This window comes from Capra hircus, chromosome 27, assembly GCF_001704415.2.
Source record: "Capra hircus breed San Clemente chromosome 27, ASM170441v1, whole genome shotgun sequence".
NCBI lineage: Eukaryota > Metazoa > Chordata > Mammalia > Artiodactyla > Bovidae > Capra > Capra hircus.
In genome coordinates this window covers 43372831-43392682 of record NC_030834.1, presented here as the reverse complement: position 1 = coordinate 43392682, position 19852 = coordinate 43372831, and the positions used below count along the sequence as shown (strand labels likewise).

The 19852-nt window shown below is 57.2% G+C and overlaps 1 protein-coding gene and 1 non-coding gene across 5 annotated transcripts; one reads left to right on the top strand and one right to left on the bottom strand.

Moving 5' to 3' along the window:
• Window positions 1603-15948, top strand: CLN8 (ceroid-lipofuscinosis, neuronal 8). 4 transcript variants are annotated; one of them, XM_018041993.1, is made up of 3 exons: window positions 1603-1839; window positions 8574-9186; window positions 15086-15948. In XM_018041993.1, exons 2-3 carry the CDS (start codon window positions 8659-8661, stop codon window positions 15383-15385), a joined length of 828 nt encoding a protein of 275 aa, XP_017897482.1. In that variant the 5' UTR covers window positions 1603-1839; window positions 8574-8658; the 3' UTR covers window positions 15386-15948. The 4 variants fall into 4 exon arrangements, with proteins under 4 accessions (XP_017897482.1, XP_017897480.1, XP_017897479.1 ...); XM_018041991.1 differs by lacking the exon at window positions 1603-1839 and adding an exon at window positions 2234-2311; XM_018041990.1 differs by lacking the exon at window positions 1603-1839 and adding an exon at window positions 3050-3424.
• On the bottom strand, window positions 19201-19272 carry TRNAW-CCA. Its single transcript has one exon. It is a non-coding gene; the product is annotated as a tRNA-Trp (tRNA).

Here is a 19852-nt window from a genome sequence, read left to right as displayed (position 1 = left end):
ATTCATGAGACTGAAACCAAGTGGGTGCCGTTTCGGGGGCTTCAAAGAGCTCCCGTACACAGTCCTTTATGTTTCGGAGCAGAGAGAATGGGGTGAGAGGCAAGGTGGGAGGTAAGAGGTGCTTTATTAGAATAGGAGATGCCCTGAGAACGCACTGGCTACAGTTTTACAGTCGGAGGAAAAGTGGGGAGGGGAGGAGACCTTCTTTGTCTTTCTTGAGTAGAGGTCATGGTTCCATCATCAGCTCTTCCTCCGGGTTGAGCAAGGGAATCTTCTTGACTCTACATAGTCAAGCAAGGTCCACAAATTACTGCTTTTGTGTGTGTAGAGAGCACGTCCTGGGGATCCCTAACTTGCTGAGCTCACGGGCAGGATGTGGGTCTCACGCCACCGCTGTTTTGTTGTTGGGGGCATGTCTCGTGTGTCTCTCACACTGTTCTGCTGCTCAGCAAGCCTGCTCTCTTGAGAGATCATGAACCTACAGGGGTCTCCCGTATTGCTCTACTCACAGCCCTCGAGTGGGATGAATTATTTAATTGCCCACTTTGACCCTTCACTCTGACCCTGTCAAGACTAGTTGCTGAAACACAGTGAGCAGCTCCAGTTCAGGGCACCACGAGACCCATGTGGGGACCTGGAGGCCTGCGTGGTGGGGGCAGTGGGGAGGAGACTGGGCTCACCTTCAAATACAACAGGGACAAGCGGGGTCACAGCCAAGGAGCAGGATGGCTGTGGGGGCTGGGGGACCGGATATTCCCAGGAGGAAGCATCAAGGTCAGGGCATTCTCACTGGACACTTAACAGGGAGGCCCAGGTGATAACACAGGGAGGTGGGGCTGAGGAATCTGATAAGATATCCAGTGTGGGGGATTTTTGCTAAAGCTGAACTAAAGGTGCAAGGACAGACCCGAGGGCGGGCCTTGAGGACAGAGGGCAGCCTGGCTCGAGCCGGGGAGGCCCCCCCAATCGCCAGCATAGCCAGAACCCACAGCCTGTGCTTGTTTCTGACCTAGCACAGGTCCAGGGCTTGCAGCTGTTGGTTGGCAGCAGGGTGTGGGGGTGCCACTCTCCAGTGTAGCATCCCAGAGTCACTCCACTCAGGAGAGTGACTCCCGGGTTTAAAACTGCGGAGATCCCTCCCTCCCTCCCTTGGTTCTTAGGAAGAGAGGAGAAATCCACCCCCGCCCCCTCCTCGGGTCTGCTACTGTCTTCTAAAACCCTGTCTTTTTCTTGATTAAACAATGAGCGTGTACTGCTTATATGGTCAGAAAGATGCCGCCCTGGCCACCTCCTCCACAGGTTGTTTTTCCAGTCCTCCTCTCTACACCCTCACAGCTTGGACCCCCAAACTCGGCCTCCCTGAGCCCTGTGGGAAATGGGACCAGTCAGTCAGTTACCCTCACCCCGGCTTGGCTTCCTTACCTGCAACACATGGGGAGTGTGCCTGCAGCTGAGATAAAAATTGACCACTTACAGAAAGGGCTTAGCTTGGACAGATCCAGGGCAGGAATCAGGGGCATTTCATTCAGTCTCAATTCCCCCGGTTATTTATCACTAGTTACACCTGTAATTTTTGGAAAACATGACTGCTTTTATCAGGATGCTTTAAAGATAGCAGAGCAGATGACAAGACCCTTGAAGGCACTGAGGAATTTACTGCCTGTGTGACTAGCAAGCCATCACCTGGCGCCGCCGACCCCAGCTCCTCCTCTGCGAGGCGGCCTGGTCACCCTCTGGCGCGCAGGCACGGAGCGCGTGCTCCGGTGCAGCTCTGGGGCCGAGGTCGGGAGGCGGAGGCGGTGGCTCCCCCAGCGGTTCACATCTATTTCCACAGGACAGGTAGGCCTCGGGGTTCAGCCTAAACTAATGAGCCAAGCCCGAGTGTGAGCGGAAACCTCCAGTGTGCTGCAGGGATACAGTGATCGCTGATACTTCCAAGGGCGGTGATCATTCCACGTCTTATTTCGTCCTCAGAGAAGTCCTGAGAGGTGGCTGAGGCCGTGTTTCTCCTCACGGGTTACCGGGGCAGGAAGACTGCAGAGTCTGCGGGCTGGGCGGCCTTCCTGCAGCTCAGTCAAGCGACCGCGGGCGCCTCAGGCAGCGGGTCAGGATGGGGCGGGAGGGCAGAGGCCGCTTCCCACGGGGCCCCACGGGCTCTTTCTGCCGCACCCGCACTGGTCACCGCGGAGGTGCCGGGCACGGGCCCAGGGGCTACTAACACCGCAGTCAGAAAATCAACAGCGAACTAGGACAAACGCAGGAGAGCACAGGAGGCCCAGCGGCGACAAGTGTCCTGGAGGTGGCCTCCGGGGTGAGACCGCGGGGAGGGCGCTGCTGGGGACACGGGAGCACGCGGGCGGCCAGGTGTCAGCGGGGTCTCACGGCCTCCCCCCGCTGCTCCATCCGGGGCGCAGGGCTGCCTGGCTCCAGGCCGGGAGGTGGTCCCGGCGCTCCTGAGCCCGGCCCCGTGCGCCCGGGGCGAGGCCCCCACGCTGGGCGGGGGCCAGGCGCGGGAGAGAGGCGGTGTTCCCCTGCCGACCTCACGGCCCCACGAGCCGCCAGGCCGCAGTGCGGTCCCTGCCCCGGGCACGCGCGCCCGGCCGGCGCCCGGACCCGGCTGCCCCGGCGCGCGCGGGGCCAGCCTGTAGGGAGCGGGTCACCTGCCCGCCCGAGGGGAAGCGAAACTGCGCCCGCGGCCTCTGCCGGGGGGTCACTGCGGGCCGCCGGGGCTCCTACGGGTGTCTCCGCCGAGTGTCTCCGCCGAGTGTCTCCGCGGGGCGCGGCGGGGGAACCGAGGCGTGGCTGGGCCGCGTTCCCGGCGAGTGCAGGACCGGCGGCCCTTTCCTGGTCCATCTCGGTCCGGGGAACCGGCCTGGGCCATGAAGGGCGTCCCCGGCTGGTTCCCTAGAGGCCAGAGAGCTCCGCCCCACCCTACGCTCGTGGTACGGCCCGCGCCCCCTGCGTGCGGTGGTACGGCCCGCGCCCCCTGCGTGCGGTGGTACGGCCCGCGCCCCCGCCCGGCTTGCACCCTTGGTATCGCCCACAGCCGGGAGGCCACGCCCCCGGACGCGCATGCGCGGCGCCGGGCGCGCGGGTCGTGACACCTCGGTGATCTGGTGGGCGCTGGGCGGGGCCGGGTTCTCCAGTTGGTCCGCGTCTCCTCGGCGATCTGAGAGACCCAGCGCCGCGCTGAGGATCCCCGCGCCCACCAGGTGCGGCCAGCGGTGCTTGACAGCCAGGCCTGGACTTGTGGGGGCGGGATCCGGCTCGCCCGTCCTCAGGTGAGCGCGCAGGGGGTCAGGTTGTCCTGTTCTCAGGTGGGCCGGGCAGTGGTCAGGTCGCTCCGTCCTCGGGTGAGCCGCACGGCCGTCTAATTGCCCCTTGCGCAGATGGGCCGGCAAGGATCAAGTCGCTCCTTCCGCAGGTGAGCATGGAGAGGGACAGGTCATCCTGTCCGCAGGTGGGCCGGGAGTGGTCAGGTCGCTCAGGCAGCTGCTGAGCCGCGCGGGGTTCGGGCCGCGGTGGGAGCGGTGCAGTCCGCGGGCGGTCCGAGAGGACACTGGCAGGCCAACCGAGACCAGGTCGTGCTGGCTGTAGGACTTGTTTATATTTTTTGAATTATGTTCATTGAGAGTGTTTTCTTACTTACTTTTTGTATGTCAAAAATTAAGTTTATTCTGCTTTAAATGTTGACATAAAATAGGTTGTACCACTTTAAAACTTGGAGAACACCTCTTTCACACTGCAGATTAAAGGGATGCAATTTTGTGGGTGGAATAGGGAATAGGAGCTTTTTTAGGAGATGAAAAGTACTGAAAAGTAAGAGGAGAGCTGCACAGGTGAAATGGAAATTGACCAATTTTTTAAAGACTTGGCTGGTTCTCTCCAAGCCATCAGTTGCTGCCACATCCCATCTTTAACTCAGTGGGATCTTCCTGCATGTCTTCACACAAGCTCTGCTCTGCATCCTCAAATCAGTGATATTCTTTTGTGTGTGTGTGTGTGAAGTATGATTGCTTTACCATGTTGAGCGTGTCTTTAAATTTTGGGAAAAAAATGTTTGAAAGCTGCTGAAGTATAATTCTCAAAATACAGAGGCGTAATTCCTGAGCAAACAGGGAGCACAGATCAGGTTGGACTAACTCACTGAGGAAAGACCTTTAGAGAGGACAGAACCAACTCTGGGTCCGCGGTTGGGGCGGGGGATAGTCCAGGAATGCTGCACCTCATTGGTGCCTCTGGCTGACCTCACAGCACCGTCCCTGCCGAACAGACCTGCTATGTGCCCTGGAAGGTCAGGTGACCCTCAGGGGCCTGCAGGCGACCCAGGGTGCCTTAAGAAAGCCTACTTCTCTCTCTTTCTGACGTATTTCCAAGTTTTGGTTCAGTGTAGCCTCCAGTGAACAGTGGGAGCTCACACCTGCTCTGATGGCAAGACCCCGGTCCCCGGGACAGGGCTGTGGAAACCCTCCTCTTGAGTTTCCTAAAACGCCTGGTCCAGTGCAAGGAAGCGGCTGAAACCACCAAATCTTGTGAAAGAGTGAGACGAAGTTTGTACATAGGTTGATTTCCCAAAGAAACTGGAGGCCTGTGGGGCAGAATTGGGCTTTCCAGCCCCGGAGCCCCTTCCCCTAGGCTGCGGGGCCTTGGCTGCCCAGAAGCAGGGGCTGCAGTGGGGTGACTCCAGAGCCCCCCAGGATTGAAAGAGCAGGGGGTCCGTGCTTCTGGGTGTGGCTCTGCAGGGGGAAGCAACAGTGACCTCGAGCTGGGGCCTGAGGTAAGGCCAGCCTGCTGCCACAGGACCAGCTGGCCCTGGGTCCCCTTGCCTAGAAGGTGAGGGGTGTGGTGGGGTGGGGGGAGCCACTGGAGCTCTGAGCCACTGGAGCTCTGCCTGCTGCCCTCTGGTCTGTGCTGCCTTCCTGAGCAGGGCCCGGCTGCACCCTGGAGAGCCGCTTGCCAAATGGCAGCAGTGCCACCTCGGGGTTCTGGGGGCTGTCTGGCCGCTGACTAGGTTCCTGCAGACCACCTCCAACCCAAGGCCTGGACTTGTCCCCTCATAGCTCAGATGAGTCACCTCACCTGTGTGTCCCTGAGGCCCAGGGTGACAGGTTAGACCTGCCCAACCTGCCCAGAAGCTCTAAGCAGGCCGCTGTGCAGGAGGGTGTGTTCGGGGAGGGCTTGAGCAATGACCAGGGTGGGGTGGGTATATTGGGATCGAGTCCTGGGGGTGGAGTATGGGGGTCGGATCCCAGGGGTTGAATCTTGGGGTCAAGTCCCGGGGGTGGAGTACTAGGGGTCAGGTACTGGGGTGGAGTACTGGGGGTAGAGTACTAAGGCCAGGTACTGGGGTTGGGTACTGGGGGTGGAGTACTGGGGTTGAGTACTGGGAGTGGAATACTGGGATCAGGTACTGGGGTGGAGTACTGGGGGTGGAGTACTGGGTTCGGGTACTGGGGTCAGGTACTAGGGGTGGGTCCTGGGGGTGAAGTACTGCAGTTGAGTACTGGGGGTCAGATACTGGGGTTGGGTACTGGGGTCAGGTACTGGGGGTGAGTCCTGAGGGTGAAGTACTGGGGTTGAGTACTGGGGGTCGGGTACTGGGGGTGGAGTACTGAGGTTGGGTACTGGGGGTGGGTCCTGGGGTCAGGTACTGGGGTTGGGTCCTGGGAGTGAAGTACTAGGGGTCAGATACTGGGGTCGGGTACTGGGGTGGAGTACTGAGGTCAGGTACTGGGGTGGAGTACTGGGGTCGGGTACTGGGGTTGAGTACTGAGGTTGGGTACTGGGGGTGGGTCCTGGGGTCAGGTACTGGGGTTGGGTCCTGGAGGTGAAGTACTAGGGGTCAGATACTGGGGTTGGGTACTGGGGTGGAGTACTGAGGTTGGGTACTAGGGGTGGGTCCTGGGGTCGGGTACTGGGGTGGAGTACTGAGGTCGGGTACTGGGGGTTGGGTTCTGGAGTTGGGTACTGGGGTGGAGTACTGAGGTTGGGTACTAGGGTGGAGTCCTGGGGTCGGGTACAGGGGTGGAGTACTGAGGTCGGGTACTGGGGGTGGGTCCTGGGGTCGGGTACTGGGGGTGGGTCCTGGGGTCGGGTACAGGGGTGGGTCCTGGGGTCGGGTACTGGGGGTGGGTCCTGGGGTCGGGTACTCGGGTGGAGTTCTGGGGTCGGGTCCCAGGCCTGCACAGGGAGTTGCGTCCGTGTCTCTGATGGGTCCCACCTCGGCTCTGTCTGGCCTGGGAGCTTCAGTGTCTGCCTTGACCGCAGCACAGATCCTGGAAGGCGTGAGGACCTGGAACCAGGCCGAGGTTGCCCGCCAGTGACTCTGGAGGCCGGTGGTTTCCCTGGTTCCTGGGTGCTGGGAGCTGCCCTCCCCTCCACCCTGGCTTCTCCTGTGTCCTCAGAGGCGGGTGGTTGACTCTGCTGTGGCCTCGCGTCTCCACTTCCCACCCTCCCGGGCCCTCTGCCCGGCCCCTCAGGACCGCACGTCTCCGTGTGCTGCCTGGTGGGCAGCAGGGAGGTCAGAGCCGGGGACGTGGCGTGGGAGGTGCTGGTCTGTTCCCGGCTTTCTCTCCAGGATGACCGGGTTTGGTTTGGTTTTTAACTTGGCTCACAGTTAAAACCACCTGCAGCGCACAGGAGACGTTCACACGCTTTCAGTTACGTTCCCTTGGTTAGGAAAAGGAAGCCACTAAACCACCGCTTCTCAGGGTCGCAGGGCCCTAGGGCTGGGGGTACCGGGCATGTTCAGTGGTTCCGCACCTGCTTAGGGCACCTGGGCATGTCAGACACACCCGCAGCTGGCCCTTCAGGGCAGTGAGGGCAGGCCCTGGACAGGTCCCCGGGGCGCCCTGCGTGACTGAAAGGAGCAGGTGAGCCCGCGGGCGGTCTGAGTCCCCGGCCCAGCTCTGAGGACCTGGACACGGCGGTCCCGTGAGCCGGGCAGACCTCCAGCCAGCAGCCCTGCATCGGCTCCTGCCGTCCTCTTGGCCCACCTCTGTCCTGACTCTGGCTCTTGGGTTCCCGCTCCTCAACAGTGGAGCCAGGGTCAGAACCTACAGCCCTGTTCCTGGTTCTTTAGTCCCAGGGCCCCAGGGTCCGCCAGCCTTGGAAAAGGGGCCTCTGTATGAGCCACTCCCCTGGCGAGCTCAAGTTGTTTAGTCAGAGCTTTTCAGGGTCACAGGGGAAAGGGAACCCCCATTTCAAGACAGAGCTCCATGAAGTGAGGTGCTGGCTTGGAGCGCAGTGCCCAGGGGACAGGGTGAAGGCTTGAGAGGGGCTGCCTTTCAGCAGAGCTCAGGGTTGCGCGGCCCCTGCATGGGGCTCAGCTCTGGACGGTGAGGCTTCTTTCCATCTGCCTGGCCCACTCCTGTCGGAGCTGGTCCTCACCCTGTGGGGCTGGAAGCTGACCACTGCGGGACCAGATGGCTCCGGGCTCTGTTCTGAGAGGGTCATGCAGGTGTGGCCACGGAGGACGACAAAGCCCGTGGTGCTCACAGGGCCTGGAGGCGGGGCCCGGTGGTCAGGGGGCAGAGGGCAGGACAGAGGGGGACGGAGACCACGGCCTGTCCTGGGGTTTGCTGGCAAAGGCAGGCAGGGTGGGGTGAACACGAGACTGGCCTGTTCTAGTGATCTCTCTGGGTTTTGGGCGACAGGGGTGTTCTGAGCTGCCGGGCACCCATAGTGGGACTAGTTCAAGAACAATTGGCATGAAACTATGATTTGATCCAGGCAGAGGAGTGTCCCCTCTGGGGGCAGGGCAGGTGGCGGAGGCTGGGCCTAGCCAGGGGGGTTGGCACAGGTCGTGGGCGGCTCCTGGTGGGGCCTTGGCTGGTGGGGTGGCATCTGGGGAGTCCAGATGTCAGAACATCACAGTAGACAGAAATACAGATATATACACACACACACAGATGTGTACATGCACAGATGCACATACAGATGTGTACACACACAGATGTACACACACACAGATATACGTACGCACAGAAATCAGAGAGATACATGCACACACAGATGCACACACATAGATACACATACAGATGTACACACAGAGATACATGCACACACAGAGATACACACAGATGTGTACACACACATGTATGCACAGGGATCAGAGATACACACAGATGCACACACATAGATACACATACAGATGTACACACAGAGATACATGCACACACAGAGATACACACAGATGTGTACACACACATGTATGCACAGGGATCAGAGCTACACACACAGATGCACACACATAGATACACATACAGATGTACATACAGAGAGAGACACACACACACAGATGTGCACACACAGATCCATGCATAGACGTGCACACACAGATGAGTCGGGCCTGTGTCGTTCCCTGCCCCGTCCACACCCTCTCCGTCTGTCACATCACTGTCTCTCGCGCGTCTGTCCCTCCAGTGGAAGCTTTCTTGCTGTGTGTGTGTCACCCAGACGCAGGTGCACAGGTTGGGGCTTCTTGCCCGTGCCGTGACCCTCTCCCTGGCGCGGGCGTGGCCTGCGTGCCGCTCCGTCCGGCCAGCAGAAGGTCAGGCTCCATTCTTCTCCAGGCTGAGGACGGGCGCATGAAGGTCCGGGGGCCGCGGCCCTGGCGCAGTGTGTGGACCCTGGCCTGGCTGAGACGACGCGGGCAGCATGAGCCTCCTGGGCGCTGGTGCCCTTGACCTGGACTACGCCTCCGGGCAGGTGCGCGGGGCGCTGGTGGCCGCGGGCTGTGCCTTCTACCTGGGCGTCTTTGTGGCCTGCCACTGGCTGTCCTCCTTCCTGAACGCCACCTACCGCTCGCTGGCGGCCCGTGAGCAGGTCTTCTGGAACCTGGCGGCCACACGCGCGGTCTTCGGCATCCAGGGCACCACGGCGGGGCTGTGGGCGCTGCTGCTGGACCCCGTGCTCCAGGCCGACAAGGCGCTCGGCCAGCAGGACTGGTGCTGGTTCCACATCACCACGGCCACCGGCTTCTTCTTCTTCGAGAACCTCGCCCTTCATGTGTCCAACGCGCTCTTCCGCACCTTCGACGGCTTCCTGGCCGTGCACCACCTCTTCGCCTTCCTGGGGTATCTCGGCTGCACAGTCAACCTCCAAGCCGGCCACTACCTGCCCATGGTGACGCTGCTCCTGGAGATGAGCACGCCCTTCACCTGCGTCTCCTGGATGCTGCTGAAGGTAGGCCCCCACACCTGCTCGGTCTGTTCCTCCACAGCCTCTGCGCCCGGCCGCAGTCCCTTCACCCCGGACGCCCCTGCTGCTGGCCCCTTGTGGCCTGTGCTGTCCCCTGGCTGGGTTAGAGCATAAAGGCAGTAGGAAGCTCATTCTGATCAAATTCCATTTTAATAATTGTAAGCAGGCTTCCAGCCCATGGCAAAAGAAGACGTGGTGGGCGGCGCGTCTGCCGTAGTGGACAGGGTATTTTGGTAGGTGCTCACTTGTCTCCTGTGTTTTCTTCATGGTGGCCTTGTGGCTCGGTAGTTGGGGCTCACAGGTGTAGTTGCAGTTGCCCCCTGGCTAGTGGGATCAAACCTGTGTCCCCTGCATTGGAAAGTGGATTCTTAACCACTGGACTGCCAGGGAGGTCTCAGTAGACAGTATTTGTAAGCCCTTGAAAATGTGCTTTTTCTGTGTGTCTATATGCATCTCTTGAAGGTTCATTTCACATTGCGTTATTTTACACACATCTTGGTGGCCAGCACATCACTGTCAGCCGTAGGGCACGTGTGCAGCGGGCTTCTGGAGCTTACTCGTCTCGTTTGATTGAAGCCTGCTGCCTGTTGATGGGTACCTCCCCGCCGCCCCCAGCAGCCACCGTCCGCGTCTGATTTCGGGCTGCCGGACGCCTGGTCCTCGTGCACTTGTGCCGTCTTTCCCGTCCTGGTCGATGTCACCGGGTGAACGTCCTCCAGGTCCAGCCGTGCTGTCGCACTGCAGAGCCCCCTCCTTTTCTCGGGCTGGGGGTTCCCATCGCGGGTGTGGGTGCGTTCTCGCCCACCGTCCGTCAGGGAGCGCTCGGCGGTGCTTCGGCCTCAGTCACGGTGACTGCTGCGGTGAGCACGGGGCGCTGAGGCCCTTCCAGATCCTGGTTTCGGTTCCCTTCCTGGGCCCTGAGGCAGTTCCGGTTTTAGAAACGAACCCCCTGCACGGTTCCCCCGGTGGCCGCGCATTCTGTGTTCCCACCAGCAGCGCAGAGTTCGAGGTTCTCCACGTCCTCACCGGTGTACGTTTCCTCTGTTTCTTGGATGTTGGCTCACTGGCTTCGGTCTTGCTTTTCCCTGATGGCTGGTGACAGGGAGCATGTTTTCATTTCATCTGTCGGTTGGCTCTTTGTGTGTCATCTTTGGAAAACTGTTCAAGTCCTTGGCCCATGTTTCAGTCAGAGTCTTTGTTATTTTTTACTGTTGAGTGTAGTCCTGTTTTTAAAAACAATTTTATGTATTTATCTATTTTTGGCTGTGCTGGGTCCTCGCTGCTGCTCAGACTTCCCTCTCGTTGCAGAGAACAGGGTCTGCCCTCCAGCTGCTGTGGCAGGCTTCTCTTGTTGGCTGTGGGCCCTGGGGCTCACGGGTCAGTAGCTGCGACTCCTGGGCTCCAGAGTGTAGGCTCCGTAGATGTTGCTTGAGGCATAACTGCTGTGCAGCACACGGGGTCTTCCTGGATCAGGGGTCAAGCTTGTGTCTCCTGCAGTGGCAGGCGGCATTCTTTGCCGCTGAGCCACCGGGAATCCCTGGAGTTCATATGTTCAAGGTTAATCTCTCATTAGACATATGGTTGGCAGATATTTTCCCGCACCTTGTAGGTTGCCTTTTCACTCTGTTGTCTCCTCTGCTTTGAAGAAACGTTTCGGTTTGTCGTCCCAGCTGTTTGTGTTTCCACTGTCTTTGCTTTTGCTGTAATGTTCGTCAGAAGATGTGGTGTCTCCAGCTTTGCTCTTTTCTTTCAAGATTGATTTGGGTATTTGGGGTCTTCTGTGGTTTCCTGTGAACTTTAGATTTTTATTGTTGTTAAAAATGCCATTGGAGTTTTGGCAGGGGTTACACTGTACACCTCCCATGTGGCTCAGATGGTAAAGAATCTGCCTGCCGTGCAGGAGATCTGAGTTCGATCCCTGGGTCGGGAAGATCCCCTGAAGAAGGAAAAGGTAACCCACTCCAGTATTCTTGCCTGGAGAATCCCATGGACAGAGGAGCCTGGTGGGCTGCAGTCCAGGGGGTTGCAGAGAGTCGGACTCGACTGAGGAACTGACACGCTTCACACTGAACCTGTGGATGACTGGGGACCTCCCTGGTGACTCTTCCAGTTCAGCTATTGTGTTCTTCAGCTCCTTGGTTTTGCTGGGACTTTTTTACATTTCATCTGTTCACTAATTTCCATTTTTATAAACCGTGTGTTTCTCTTGGCCGCACGGGGTCTTTGCTGCAGCACGCAGGCGCTCTCTGGTTGCCATGTCGGGCTTCTCGTCGCCGTGGCATCTCCTGTTGCAGACCATGGGCTCCAGGGCACTCAGGCTCAGGCGCTGTGGCACGTGGGCTCCGCTGCTCTGGCGTGTGGGGTCCCAGACCCAGGGTCAAGCCCTGTCCCTGCACTGGCAGGCGGATTCCCAGTCCCTGGGCCACTGGGGAAGCCCAGTGTCCCACTCTGTCCGTGTGTCCTCCTGCCCCTGGGGAGCATCCTGTGCCAGTCCCAGGGCCTCCCCTCAGCAGGGCTGGGGATGGGTCCTGCCCCTCTGTGTGGAGCGAAAGGTTGTGCCTCACCTCCGGGCCTCTGTTGGAGTCCGTGCGTTAGACGGAGCTGACCTCTGCCCAGCTCGCAACCAATTGGCTCAGCTGGGGCCCTGGGGCTTCTTGGCAGCATCATCCTGGGGAAGGGCGGAGGCTATGGCTTTTGTCTGCTCACCTGTTCGGAGCCCCACGAACAAGTTGGGTGCTGGACACCCCAGGCCCTCCCTCTTCAGCGTGAAGCAGGGAGCTGGGGTCTCCTCCTGACCCCAGGGTGCTCTGAGACATGAACCGTCCTGTTGCTCCAGGAGGCCCGTCCTGGCGGCAGGGCGCTTTCCGTGGGTCCCTGATTCCTCATGATGGAGTCTGCCAGTGGCCTGCAGCTCACATAGGCCTCCCCCAGTGCCCCTCACACGTCAGGCACTGGGGAGGGGATCTTTGGTAGCTCCTCCCGAGGTAGGGCAGCCCCCCTCCTTAGGAAGCGGACAGACCCCAGCTGTGGGGGGATCCCAGAGGGAGAGGCACTTTGTTTGGGGTCTTTTTCCTCTGAAGTGTTTGGATGCCATTCACGTAGGATGGAAATGAAAAAGGGGGTCCAGGGATGGGACCCCCTTCTTGCAGCCTTGCTGTGTTCACCATGTGGCCAGCGGCCCCACAGCAAAGCTGTCCTGTCAGTTAGGACAGCTCAGAGCCAGCGTGTCCAGGCAGCGTGTCCAGGTAGATTAGTTCTTCTAGTTTGGGTCCTGTTGAGCCTTGGGAGTAAATGCCGCTCAAATGCTGAAACCCCTCTAAGCCTTTCGCAAAGCTGCCGAGTTCTTGCTTGATAGGGCTTCGGGGTCCAGGCATTCTCGCCATGGACTCTGGTTTGATGAGATGCAGGTGGGTGTTGGGACCAGACGTCACCACCAGTGTGATGTAGTTTACACCCCAGATGGGCTCACGCTTCTGTTTCCTCCTTCAGTTTGGTTCTGAAATGCTGTTTATAAATAATAACAAATGAATTACACACTCATACATCTAAGCTGGTTCATCCACAGAGACACTAATCCAGGTGAAGATGAATTGGTATTAAAAAAAAAAACCAGTGAATTTATGTGTAAATATATACCAGGCACACTACCTGCTGGGACCCAAGCTACACAAAGGAACCTTGCATGGTTAAGTCTCAGACTGTTACTGACCCAGCTTTTCTCAGAGCATTTGGTGATGATGAATGCAAAAATTTTAGTGCCCGAGTAACAGCAAAAATGCTCAGTTCTCAAGCTTGAAGTTTTCTGAACTTAATGCAGTTATTGTAGAAGTAAAAGTTCATGCTTCTGGTGTGGATGTTAGTGATTTAAGATGACTACTTTCAGCACGTGGGGAAACTGTGGAAAAGAGTACCTTTAGTGACCTTTGGAGGAGACAGCTCAGTGGATGGAAGGTGGCTTGCTGGCCGCTTGGGGGGAGAGGATGAGCAGTGGCCCCATCCCCCAAGCGTTCACAGCTCACTGTGCACTTCGTGTGTGCACCCCAAGACACGCTTAGCTCACATCTCCACTCTACAGTTTGTACATTTAATGTCCTCGGGCCAAGGCAAAGGCTAAATCTTCCTCATGTAAGGAATCTATCATTGAAAGCCTCAAACCTTACATGTTTTGGTGTTTGAGAAGCACTCTTTTCTGTCTGATCGTACAGTTTAAGGAATTTTACTTGTGTGAGTCACGATTCTGACTGACATAAAGTGGAGAATGCCTGCCCCACGCACTGGGTAAAAAACTGTTTCTATAGAATTGTGATGTTTCCCTAGTATTCTGTGGTTTTCTTTTTCTTTGAAATATTGACATTTAATCCATATGAAAAAAAAGTATTTTTAAGTAAGGTGGGAAGTGAGATCCCACTGGATTTCCCAGGAAGCGAGCAAGCATCCTGATGTAATTACATCATCCATCCTTTCCCTGGGGAGTCAAAATGCTGCCCAGTCTAAGCTCCCCATATATCTCACTCACTTCTGCGTTTCGTGTTGTTCATTTCTTGCACTGCAGTCGCCTTATTTCTTAAGCATCACCACATTTCATCCTTTGCTGAGGCACCTTCCATCCTCCTGGTGCATCTACCGCATGGGTGGAATTATTTAGAGTTATTTTAAAGCCATAAAATATGGAGGGAGGTATTCTCTTATGTAGACTAAATCTGGATGGAGTCTAGGAGGGAAGAATGTAACGTCTTTTGAGTGTTTTCCATCTGAGAACGTAATGTGCCTCAATTCACCCAAGGCTTTTTCCGAAGACCTGTTAGGGAGCCTGGCTCCCCGCTCCCCGCTGTTTCACGCTGCCTCGCCCTTCTGCTTTTCTTCACACCCATTTCTTCGTCTAGGCTTGATAGAAGCTAATGTAAATGGAGTTTTTAATATTTAAAACTGCCGGAATAAATAGGTTGTTTCTCTGGGTATTATCTGCAGATGATTTAAACATCCTGGGTAGTAGAAGAGGACACGGTCATGTCTGGCCTAGAAACAGCAGGCAACTCAAGTTTTCTGTGAAGTTATTTTTGGAAGTTCACAGTACTTCAGACAAGGAAGAAACTCATGTTTTTCCACTGTTTTAAGTTGGCCCTGGGTCACGGGTCCTGTTTCTTCTTGTCTTTCCGTGTCAGAGCTGTGTGAACGCCTTCTGCAGCTCCCAGAGGTTAGGGTCTTCCTGTTACAGTGTGGTCCCTCCAGAGGTCGGTGTCCGTGTCCCTTCCGGACTCGGCAGGTGCAGCTGCAGTGAAGCCACCCTGTTCCCAGGGTCAGCAGGCAGCTGCCTGGCCCGCGGCAATGCCTCCCCGGGCCCCTCTCCTCCTGTGCGTTCCAGACGGGCCCTCCCCTGGAGGGGGCCCAGGACGAGCCCCAGCCCCAGTGCGGCCCAGAGCAGCGAGGAGAGGCTGGGGTGCACAAGCTCGTGGGTCTGCGGTGTGCGGGCTGTCCAGGTGCAGCGAGATCCCCACCACAAGCCACAAAGTCCTGTCTCTGTGTGCCCGGTCCGCTGTGCAGTCTTCAGGTTCCCTGTTGGGTTTTGGCTACAGCTAGTTTTACTGTGAATTTAGAATACTTTTAGGGCAAGTTCGCTTGGGCTTGTGTCCATGGGCTGCTGGGGTGACAATGCCAGAAGAAAACCGGGGACACCTCTCATCCCGGGGCCTGGGGAGGTTGGTCACGGGGGATGGATGCGTCCGCCGGCGTCACCTCATCACTGGCTGTGTGCAGTGCGTGCACGGCCCGGGGCGGGCGGGTGAGGGGGTAGGGCGGGCCCAGGGAGGGAGGCGGGGCGGCTGTGGGCGGGGCAGGCTGCGGGAGGCCCGCGGCCCCGCCCCTGACCGCTCTCTGCCCCCGACAGGCTGGCTGCGCGCACTCGCGGCTCTGGAGGCTGAACCAGTGGGCCATGGTGCACCTGTTCCACTGCCGCATGGTGCTCACCTACCACATGTGGTGGGTCTGCCTGGGCCACTGGGGCCGCCTGGCCCGCAGCCTCTTCCTGCCGCACCTGGCACTCTTCGTGGTCGGCTTGGCCCTCCTCACGCTGCTCATCAACCCTTACTGGACCCGCAAGAAGACTCAGCAACTGCTCAACCCCGTGGACTGGAACTTCGCGCCTGGCCGCCCCAATGGACCCGTGCAGCCCAAGAAGGCCAGGTAGCATCCTCGGCCCCCAGCCCGCGGCCTGCGGCCGCCCCCCAACACCAACCCCAGGCGTGTGTGCCCGCCGCGTGGCGCCGGATGCCCTGGAGCTGACGTGCCCAGGGACAGCATCCCGCCCGGCCTGTGCGCGGTCTCCCCAGGAGGGCCGTGGGGCAGCTCCCGAGGCGTCCCTGCTACCTGCTCACGGCCCTGCTGGCGTGGGCAGGAGAGAAGGCCCCCAGGTCCTTACCCCGACACCTGCCGAGGGGGCGTCTCCCGGGCGAAGCTTATCCAAGCGAGAATTTTGCTTCCCCTTTCTGTGGCTCTGCTGACACTGGAGGGAGACCTGAATAGTCACTTGTCTAGATGTGAGAGCTGCTTTTAACCGAGCGTGCAGCCAGCCTGTTACTCATAATCGCTGTAGGTTTCGAGTCAGGGAGCCGTCTGGGGATCCGCCCCGGCGGTGCTGGGCTGCAGGCCCCGCCGCCACCCTCACGTGTTGGCCCCACAGTTATAATTGACAATGCTGACATCTTTTTCTTGCCACCAATGTGCAATTAAAATGAAAAGCTTGTATCTGTTGAAAGTGCCCTTGAGTGTTTTTGGAAAACACGTTTATTGGTCGTGAGTCTCGTGTGCCCTGGGGAGCGCAGGGGCAGGGGGCGCACACAGGTCAGGAGGGGTAACACCTGCTAGCGTCAACTGGAGAGGCGGCTTCAATGGTAAACACACCGGGCAAGCCGCGTTCCTCCTAGCGCTCCTCCCCCTCGCGCAGACCCTGGGGCCCGAGGCTGTTTCCACCGCCCAGAACTTGAATAAAGTGACCGACGTTCACAGAACCTGAAGGCACGTCCCTGCGTATCTCTCAGTGCTGCTCACCTTGCTTCGGAGGTTCTCCGTCTTGGAGATGCAGCTGTGATGATGTCTTCACGTGCTCAAACTCAGGTTAAGATCTGAAACGGTCAGCTTGAGTCCCACGTGACCCTCACTGGGACTTTGACCTTCTGGGTTCAGTCTCTGCATCCCGTCCCGGCCAAGCTGGTGTTGGCTCCACCCCTACCGACTTCCGGGAAGACACAGCTGGGCATTCGGGCAGAAAGAGCCTCCTGAGATGATGAGCCAGCAGCCTGGTGCCTCCGCTGCGCGACAGCGTTTGCCCTCCTCCACCGCAAGCGTCCCCTCGCTCGGCTCTGCCAGCGTTGCTGCTCTGGGTCCTGGGGCTTTCACAGTCACAGCGCTGGATGCCGAGGGTGTCTCGCTCTCTGGCACGAACCCATCCAGGGAGTTGGCACCGTCCATCTTCACAGCGGGGCCTGAGGCTTGGGTGGTGGCCAGCTGGGCAGTGGCCTCGCAGCTGAGGCCTGTGAATTGCGTGCAGCACAGCAGCGCCCCGCTGACCGCGGCCATCAGGCCCAGGTGCATCCCCGGTTTGCAGAGCGCTGAGCGGCCGTGTCTGCCTGTCCAGGACAGGCGCAGGGTCCACCAGGAAGGGCAGCGTTAGTAGTCTGGGGGTGAGAGCAGCCCCCAGCTCAGCCCTGTGGCAAAGCCATGTGGGTGTGGCCGGGCGCCCTGTAGGTTCAGCTGCCATCAGGGCTGGTCCGGCGATGGGCTGATGGGCTGACGTTTCCTTTCAATGTGTCCTTGTTTAAAGAAGCGCAGTGGGGAGACTGGCTCCTCTCCCTCCTGCATGTGCACCTTGGAGGCTGGTCCCTGTGCCTCACGATGGCCAGAGGCTGCCCCAGGACAGGGTGCGGAGCGGGTGGACGGGGGCGGGGGCCCCTCTGGGGTCCCCCGGGGTCCTCTCCTCAGGGCCCCAGGCTCTCTGATCTGCCCGTCTGATGGAGGCCCCATGAGGTGGGCAGGACCCAGAGCTGGGGGGAGCAGCCCCAGGAGGAGGGGAGCGGGTCCGAGTGAGCCGGCAGCCCAGGAGGTCCGACAGGTTTCTAGTTGTACGAGTCACGTTTGCAGCTCACTCGGAAGAGTGGTGCGCACACCCCCGTGGGTGCTTTCGGTTCACCTCCCTTTACCAAGCTTCTGCTCTAGTGGAGACCTTGCTAATTCAACATTTCTCTTTCTAGATGAAAGTTTCCCCCTTTTCCGTAACTAAACTCTATAGTGTATACACGGTTTTGCCAGATCATGTTTAGTGATGTGAAAACCCAGAAACTTGTCATTTTTCTCTGACAACTGGGAACCCAGAGAGCTCGGAGGGGACCCCAGTTGAAGCCCCCACGTGGAGTGGAGACGCCACACCTCCCTCAGCAGGGCCTGGCCTCACAGTGGCAGGAGTGGGCTGGGAGCCACGTCTTAACTTCGCCTGGCATGTGCGTTCTTACTGCTGTGCAGTTGCAGCGTCAGGCGCTGGCCTTTGCAGGCCTGGACGTTGTGCTGTGTGTGTGTCCCCACGCCCCCGCGCCGGCCACACGCTGGCACTCTGACCTCAGTGCCACCCCCAGAGGCCCTGCTGGTGACACGGGATGTGTGCAGAATGCGACATCAGAGCTCTCCTCCATTGCATAGTTTCCTGGGGTGTGTTTTACAGAACTGGGTCGTTTTCAGTGATACTCCCACGTATAGGAAGAAAATGTGATTTTACTGTAACGTTGCTTTCTCCAAGATTCCTTGGGATCCTGGGAGAAACGGCCCCAAGTGGCTCTCTAAATGACAACACCACAGTCCAGACTAATCTGTGAATGGGAAGCGGGACAGCATGAAATTCCTTAGCTTTTAAGCCGCTGAATCCGAGTGAGCCTTCTGGACTGGGTTTGATTATCGTCTCGGGGTGTGTGTCTGTCTGTCTGTCTCAGTATGTGAGTTCACACCCTGCTCTCTCTTCCTGGTTTTGACCCTTGTTAGCGGTCTGGATCCTGGTTTGAGGGGAGACCCCGCTGATTAGGAAAGAAAGGAAGTGGAAGGATTAAGTGTTCTCAGAGACCTCCTGAGAGGGCCCTGGTAACTGCATGTGGCGAAAAATCGCTTAGTTTGAAGTCTGTTTCAGAGCCAACTGCAAGCTCATCTAGAAGTGCAGGGGGTGAGTGCTGTGTGCCACGCTCTATCAAACCAGTCAGTCCTAAGGGAAATGAACCCTGAATATTTATTGGAAGGACTGTGCTGAAGCTGAAGCTCCAGTACTTTGGCCACCTGCTGTGAAGAGTCAGCTAATTAGAAAAGACCCTGATGCTGGGAAAGATTGAAGGTGGAAGGAGAAGGGGACGACAGATGAGATGGCTGGATGGCATCACTGACTCAATGGACACGAGTTTGAGTAAACTCTGGGAGTTGGTGATGGACAGGGAGGCCTGGTGTGCCGTGGTCCATGGGGTCGCAAAGAGTTGGACACGACTGAGCAACTGAACAACTGTCTGCTAGTTTAAGCTAAACTGGCTATTTGGGTACTGAAGCAGATCTCATCTTGAAAATGGCCAAATGGGGCTCTCTTATGTTCTAAAAACTGGTTTTTGCCTGTCCACTGAGAGGAAGTGGCTTTCTAAGAGGAACCTGCTTTTCTCCCCCAGTGCCTTTGAGCTGTACACATTCTGACGGTTCCTGAGACTGGAGGGAAAAGAGGGAGAGCAGGGAAACAGGTCTCTGTGTGGGTGTCTGTCACAAAGGCATGTCTTCAGATGGTATCAGAATTATTCAGAATTATTCAGCAATTATTCAGTGTGCAAACGAGCTCTGTGACTCGCTGAAAAGAAACTAGAGTGAAAGTGAAGTTGCTCAGTCGTGTCGACTCTTTGCGACCCTATGGAGTAGCCGACCAGGCTTCTCAGTCCATGGGGTTCTCCAGGCAAGAATACTGGAGTGGGTTGCCATTGCCTTCTCCAGGGGATCTTCCCGACCCAGGGATCGAACCTGGGTCTCCTGCACTGGAGGCAGACGCTTTAACCGCTGAGCCACCAGGGAAGCCCTTAAAGAAATTAAGTGCTTACTAAAAATACAAAAGGAACCTACCCAAATGAATTTCAGGTTCATGTGATCTGGGAAATACTCAGTATTAAATATCTGGTCTGAAAGTTTAAGCTTGTTAAACTTAGTTAATGCAGACATGTTTCAAGAGTCAACAACTATAATTTTATTATATTTAAGAAAGTTAATAAGATCTTATTAATTCTGTTACAAAATTCATGAGCAAGGAAAGCAACTTGATACAATGACTTAACTTTAAGTTAAATATAATTGAGATAAGAGTTTTGGGAGTTGAGCTCTGGGAATAACTTAGGAAATCTACTTAAAAAAAGTCTCTCCAGATTTTGGCAACTTGAAAGTTTTGTTATTAAGCTAAATAATGGGGAGTCACTGTCTGAATTGCTAATTGCTAAACAAGTCTAAGTTCACCCACTATTTTTATGAGAGAAAAACTAAATGTGTTTGGATTTATTGGAAACATATTACACCGCAATGAGGATTGAAATTTATTATTCTATGAGATGATGTGTTTCTGAAGGCTGTAGACTATGTAAGTTTTCCAATCAGGAAGCACTGG

Excerpts from the sequence above, each read along its gene's own strand:
- CLN8 (XM_018041993.1), top strand. The coding sequence starts at position 8,659 with ATGAGCCTCCTGGGCGCTGGTGCCCTTGACCTGGACTACGCCTCCGGG. Across the intron at positions 9,187-15,085 it reads TCTCCTGGATGCTGCTGAAG|GCTGGCTGCGCGCACTCGCG; the intron begins GTAGGCCCCCAC and ends TGCCCCCGACAG.